A 7,098-nucleotide genomic window follows, 5' to 3' on the forward strand; every position below is an offset into this window, starting at 1 on the left:
TCTAGAAATTTGCATGCATAAAAGGCAGACATTAAAATTATTTCTTCTACCATAAGTTTTGGGTTTTTTTTTGTTTTTTCAATTTTGTCGGAAAATGGTAGAAAACTTGTAGCAAAAATTGAGTTGTAGGAAATTTGTGGGAAACTTTATGTGGGAAAAAATGATGTTTTCTAGTAGTGATGGTTGATGACATGGCGTAACGTGATTTTAAGTTGTGAGTGACTGATGAGTGATGACCACCCCTACGCCCAAGGATTGCATCTCAATATCCAAAGAATAATATTTTTAGACTTCACCACCGTAACACACGGGCAAGAACGACTTGTTCAACGCAACTGCCCACCGTAGACTCAAATGGACCACAACTCAACATCACTTGCTGCCCACTTTGCACTCAAAGACCAAGGTTCTTACTTGGCTAGAGTCCTCGTACCTCGTACATACACCATATATAAGTGCATGCGTGCATCTTTCTTCCTCACACCATCTCAACTCTCACTCATGGCTTCATCCATCTTTCTTCCGCTGATCCTATTTCACTTACTTTTAGCAACCGAACCCACGTCTTCTGCTCGAATCCTTCTAACTCGTGTTTCCAGGCCCAAATACACTTCAACAAACTCATTGATGAATAATCCCGAATATTATTCCCCTGGAAGATATCCCTTGATACTTTCCAAAGACGTGTACGCCATGAGCCTAGCCATCGGGACCCCACCTGTAAAATTTTCGGCCATCATGGATACAGGAAGCAACCTCATATGGACAAAGTGCAAGTCCAGTGGTCCAAACTTTTTTGACACTAGTATGTCCACATCTTTCTCTAGTTATGTTGGTGATACTTGCGAGGAGTGGGGGGTTGGTCAAGATTGCCCACAGAAGTATGATGATGGTAAGTCGGTAAATGTAACTTTGGGCCAGGAGACCTTAACCATTGGGGACGTGAAGGTTAACGATGTTACTTTCGGCTGTGGGATAACAGATGACGAGAATTTTGGGTTTGATGGAATAGTAGGAATGGGGCCTGGGAAGTTGTCGTTGGTTTCGCAGTTAAGAAGTCGTGTGTTTTATTATTGTCTAGGTTCTAGGTTCGACCCGACCGCAAGGCGTGTTTTGCGAACAGGGTCTATACCAAATACTTATTCTTCTGTCCAAACTACGCCTTTAAGGACCGACGAGTCAAATTACTACATCATTCTTGAAGGTATCTCAGTAGGCGAAACTAAACTTCCGATTACAGACACTGAAATCGCCAAAAGTAACAAAGATAAAGGGATGGTCATTGACTCAGGTACGACCTTCACATACTTGGAAAAAAGTATTGTTGATATGATTAGCAATGAGTTCATGAGCCAAACAAATCTTAACATGTCTGGAAGTGATAACGTAACGAAATATGGTCTTGAAAACTGTTTCAACTATCAAGGCTATGATAATGTTGAATTCCCAAAAGTGGTTTTTCATTTTGAGGGTGCAAATTGGGAGTTGAAAAAAGATAATTACATTTACCAAAAGGAAGGTGGAGAAGAGGGGTGTTTGGCCTTCAAGAGCAATGATCAAGAGAATGACAAATCTGCTATTTTTGGAAACATACAACAACAGAACATGATCGTGTCTTACGATCTTGACAACTGTAATCTGTCATTTGTGCCTGCAGACTGCAATCAAATGTGACACTGAGGGATTGGCTTTTACCCTTCACGTTAACAAAGTGATTTTAGATTGAAAATCCGCTATTAATTAATGTCCTTTCTTTTTCTAGCTAGCTAGCTAGCTAGCTCATCGATTATAATTTTCATATGTTGTTCAAAAAAATATTGAATGATGTATTTGTTTGTAAACGATTGTGGGCTTACATTTCATATGTTGTTCAAAAAAATATTGAATGATGTATTTGTTTGTAAACGATTGTGGGCTTACATAAGTTACAAATTTCCCAAATTTTGATAAATTTAATACTAAGAGCATCTACGTCATCCAGACTTGGTCCGAAATTGTGGGCTTGCATTGGAGGCAAGAAGTCCGCTTGTGTTGGTCCGTTAGACCGGGTTCATCCGGACCCTAGGAGTGGGGACCACACACACATTTTGATCAAGGAAATCAATAATTTAGCTGCCACTGTCTTTATATTTTATCGAAAAATCTATCCGTTAATATGTAGACACGTGCATGTTTTGTCTGACCTAATTGTGCCTCGATGCAAGAATAGGAAAATCATGTGCACGCTTGATCGCTAGATTATAAGTGTGGGATAAGGCTTTGGGACCAATAGGTCCTGGGTTCGATTCCCACAAGGGGGCTTTCCCATGTTTATTGGGTTTCCTCCTGAATTGATGTGGCATTATGCCTAGTGGAGATGGATATGATCGGGTGGTTCCTCTGGTGGCACGATGATACTCCAGTGGTCCGTCAGTGATCCAAATTTGCCGTTAAAAAAAAAAGTGTCAACGCGTCCTAAGTAAAAAAAAATCATTTTTTTTAATTCATAAAAAGCATAATTAAATACCTACTTTATATTGTAAAAATTTTGTGCCAGAATTTGAAAACTATTAAAAACACTAGAAAACATAAAAAAACAATGAAAAATAAAATTACATAAAAAAACATAAAATAAACAATGAAAAATAAAATTAAAAACCTAGGAAATATTCCATGAAAAAGAAATTTAAGACTACGTTTTTAGTGACTTAAACCTCTTCGAAGTCACTAAATGATTTTCATTGTGTGCTGAAGATTATTACTGATTTTCATATTATGTCGGATACTTTAAGAAAAGAAAGAATAAATGTGAGAGTATGTGCTAGAGAACTAATGAACTCAAAACTTAGAATATTTTCTATGCTTTATAGCCTAGTGGCATCTTGGAAGTAGGATAAGACTTTAAGACGAATAGGTCCTGCGTTCGATTCCCATAAAGGGAGTTTTCCCATATTTATTGGGTTTCTTACTGAATTGGTGTATAGGCATTATGGCTAATGGAGATGAATATGATTAGGTGATTCCACTGGTGACATGATGATATTTAAGTGGTTTATCAGTGATCCAAATTTACCATTAAAAAAAAAGACTAGTCACCTATAAGGGTAGATGGATGGAGCAGGACAATATGGGGATGGGGAAGCCACCGTATTGGAGATGGTGGTGCTGGCAATAAGGGTTTTAACGGTCATTTCACAATTACATAATATAAAAGCAATTAATTACTTCAAATCATTCCATTTTTTTTTTCTTACACAAACCTTAAATCTTTTGATCCAAAATTTTTAACCCGCTCTTTTTACAATGGTTCCATTTAAAATTCCATCAAATTTCGATGATGAAGTTTTTGCGATGAATGCTTGTAACTTTCTAAGTCTTCCTACTCTTGTGCAGAATACATCAACTAGCTTACGGGATGCTAGTAGGTGATATGGATTCAAACTTTGAATACTTTCAAACTACTGTGGATACTAGATGGAACGAGAGTTTTCAAGTCGTTGTAGAAGTGGACAACGTCAACTAAATATGAGATTCCTCCTAACGCGTATGACGTCAACTAAGTCGTTGAAAGAACCTCACATGAAAGTCTACAACATTTTTTTAAGGGTGTTATTCATTTGTATAGAAAATAATATTTGCGTAGAACAACCTCCAATGACAATCAACTATTGTACGTCGCACATGAATACAAACATGGATTCAGTTATGATAGACAACGTTGATTATACGCTTTGGATATCAGTTATGGTATTACGGTGGTGTTGTTTATTGTGATTCTGGTTTTTAAGCTGTAGGTGTGGTGGTGGTGTTTGGTTGATGATGGTGGTGGTGGTGAAGGTAGAGACTAGAGAGTGTAGAAAGATAGGTGGTTGTGTGTGTATATGAATATATATTAAAGAGGTGTAAAAAATTGAAAAAGAAAACAGAAAAGAAAAATTACCTTTTTACCTCTCCTTTAACGGCAAAAGTTAACGGCTGTTAACTTTTCAGGTTAATTTGGCATGTTTTGGAAATGTTGGGGGGCACAAATTGCATGTAATTCTTCTTTTTTTTTTTTTTTTTGCACTAAAGTGACATTTTGGAAATAGTGGTTGTCGGCCTCCAGGCGACTTAACACACACCGATGGCAAAATAAGCATATCTAGTGTGTGGAAATGGTGGTTGTCGGCCTCCAGGCGACTTAACACACGCCGATGGCAAAATAAGCATATTTGGTGTGTAATACACCGTGTGATCCACCGGTGTGCAATTTTGGATTTCTTTTGTGAAGTAAAAAAAGTCGCTTGTAGTCTTTGTGTAGATTATTGGAGTTGAATCGTATATTTTTTCTTCTAAAAAATTATATAGAAACCTAGAATAATATGCGTATTAATTAAGTAATTTAAAATACTTACTAACTAGGTTATAACTCCGTGTATTACACGGGGTTGAATATATAAATTTTATATACTAAATAATAAAACAATATATCTTTAAAACCTCATTTATAGTACGGGTTAAATAAATATAATTTTATATATTAAATAATAAAAAATTATATCTATAAGAACCTTATTGTACAGGTTGAATAAATGTAATTTTATATACCAAACAATAAAAAAATTACATCTTTAAAAATATGCGCATTACATGGTTTGAACAAATGTAATTTTCTATACTAAATAATAAAAAATATATATCCTTAAAAAACCTCGTGTATTGTACGAATTGAGTAAATCTAATTTTATATATCAAATAATAAAAAGTTATATCTTAAAAATCTAAATTTTTATTAATAAAATGTTTTTGTTTAACAATTTCAAATCAAAATTAAATCCATAAATTATAGATTAGATTTAAAACACATTTTAGACTTTAGATTTACAATCAAAATAAAATTCTAATATAAATTTAAATCTTTTTAATTTGTAATTTAAAATTTATAATTTATTAATAAATTATTGATGTCCTTATTGAATGACATGTGTCTCAAATCAGGTTTCTTTTATTATATAGTATAGATTAATTTTATGCTCAATTCAAATCTATATCTATACTATATAATAAAAGAAACCTCTTTAGGGACACTTGTCATCATATTAGGCCATCTCTTATAGATAATTATAATTTTAGTTTAATCTCTTCATATTAATTATAAATAACCCTCCTACTAAATATTATTTAGTTTAATATCTTATATTATAAATAAATATATTTTTAAAATGTTATGTTAAAAGTAATTTTACTTTATTGATAACTATCGATTGGAAGAAGAGTATGAAAACAAATTTGAGATAAGCGTTCTTTATTATCTCAATTATAATTGATGTTACAAATTATATATATATATATATATATATATATATATATATATTTTGAATGGCAAATTTAACTGTCCGATAATAAAGAAATAAAATAATAACATATTTAAAATCAGTGTCGTTGTAAATCAGTATTTCAATAAAGAAAAATATTTATCCCAAAACACTATGAGTAAGATCACGCGTAATGGACATCATAAGGGCATGGAATAGTTTGATAACGCCCAGCGCCACCTCTGAGTGTTATAGAGAGATGAAGAGGAAGGAGCATTTCTAAAATAATGTCAAAGGAAGAGAAAAAAATGGAATGTATTGAATGAAATGGCCATTAAGAGGCATTACCCGTTACCCATTTTTTTTGAAGGGGCGTTCTGATGTTGATGTGTAGAAAAATGCCCCTTAGACCATGCGTAATGGTTAATGCCTCCTAAGAGACAATTTTTCGCTACATCAACATTATAACACCTCCCCTTAATAACCTAGGTTCAAACTCTAGATATATAATAAAATTAATTAAGTTATATATCTTCATGAAATAAAAAAAAATATATGTTTCAAACTTTTGTGTTTTTACATCATTTTCAAAAGTTATTTTAATAACTACACTACATTACAAAAAGAAACATAAATTAACCCTATTAGTTATCACTAAGGGTGTTCACAGCTCGATTTAAAACCGTAAAACCAATCAAACTGGTCATCATTTTGATTTCACGATCGGGTTTGTTATTAACTTTCAGTTTATTTATTAAGTTTATTAATTTTTTATTTTATATAAATTTATTCAACCTGTACAATACACGAGTTTCTTAAGGATATAACTTTTTTATAATTTAATATATAAATTACATTTATTCAACCGTGTAATAAACAAGACTTTTAAAGATATATTGTTTTATGATTTAGTATTTAGTATATAAATTACATTTATTTAACCGATGTAATACACGGGGTTCCAACCTATTATTCTATAAAGAATATTTAAAAAGCTAAACGTATTTGAAAATGTTTACATTGTTATTTTATAACTCATTCAAGATTAGACTTGTGGGACTTGTGGAAAATATTCTGACAAGAAATATGTTGACTTATTTGAATTCGTTGTAACCATTAACAAATGTTTTCATAATACCATGAGTAATGGGTGTTATATGAGCATGAAATTGCTTGATAACTCCCTCAACATCACCCATATGGGTGTGTTATAAGGGTATCAAGAGGGAGAGACATTTATAATATAATGCTAAATGAGGAGAAAAAAATTAGAAAGAATAACTGAATGAACATTAAGGGGGGTTAATTATTACACATCTTTGAAGGGGCGATATAATACTGATGTAATGAAAAATGCCCCTTAGAAGGCATTAACCATTACAGATGGCCTAATGAGAATGATATTTAACTTTTTGTCTTAACGGTCCAATGATTTAAGAAAACTAATAGCGTCATAAATAATCTAAAACCATATAAAAACTTAAAATATATATAACAAATTTAAAACAAAATATAGAACTACATCATCTTTATTTGTTTATGTGCAATGTTAATAAATATGAAGGTTAAATAAACAAAAAATATGAAATCTGGAGTGAATTAAATTGTAGCACATAGCACAAAGGCAAAGATTACCTGTTCATGAGTCAACACAGCACAACTGCCCATGGAAGACTCAATGGACCCCTTTACCTAGACAACTTTGTTGAGGGGAGACCAAAAGTAAACAGGACTTGCCTGCCCAACTTATGCTTCAAAGACCAATGAGCTTAACCACAATCATATATAAGTTCATGCATTCATGTTCATAAATCACAGTCTCAAC

At 32.7% G+C, this 7,098-nt stretch overlaps 1 protein-coding gene across 1 annotated transcript; it reads left to right on the forward strand.

Annotated features, from left to right (window-relative positions):
- Positions 1–425: 425 nt before the first annotated feature.
- LOC110872390 (aspartic proteinase nepenthesin-1) lies at positions 426–1,889 on the forward strand. Its single transcript, XM_022121173.2, has one exon. It carries the CDS (start codon positions 460–462, stop codon positions 1,672–1,674), a length of 1,215 nt encoding a protein of 404 aa, XP_021976865.2. The 5' UTR covers positions 426–459; the 3' UTR covers positions 1,675–1,889.
- Positions 1,890–7,098: the final 5,209 nt, after the last annotated feature.

Source organism: Helianthus annuus, chromosome 8 (genome assembly GCF_002127325.2).
Source record: "Helianthus annuus cultivar XRQ/B chromosome 8, HanXRQr2.0-SUNRISE, whole genome shotgun sequence".
Lineage (NCBI taxonomy): Eukaryota > Viridiplantae > Streptophyta > Magnoliopsida > Asterales > Asteraceae > Helianthus > Helianthus annuus.

What these genes read in the sequence shown, in the direction of transcription:
- LOC110872390 (XM_022121173.2), top strand. Translation starts at nt 460, where the DNA reads ATGCGTGCATCTTTCTTCCTCACACCATCTCAACTCTCACTCATGGCT.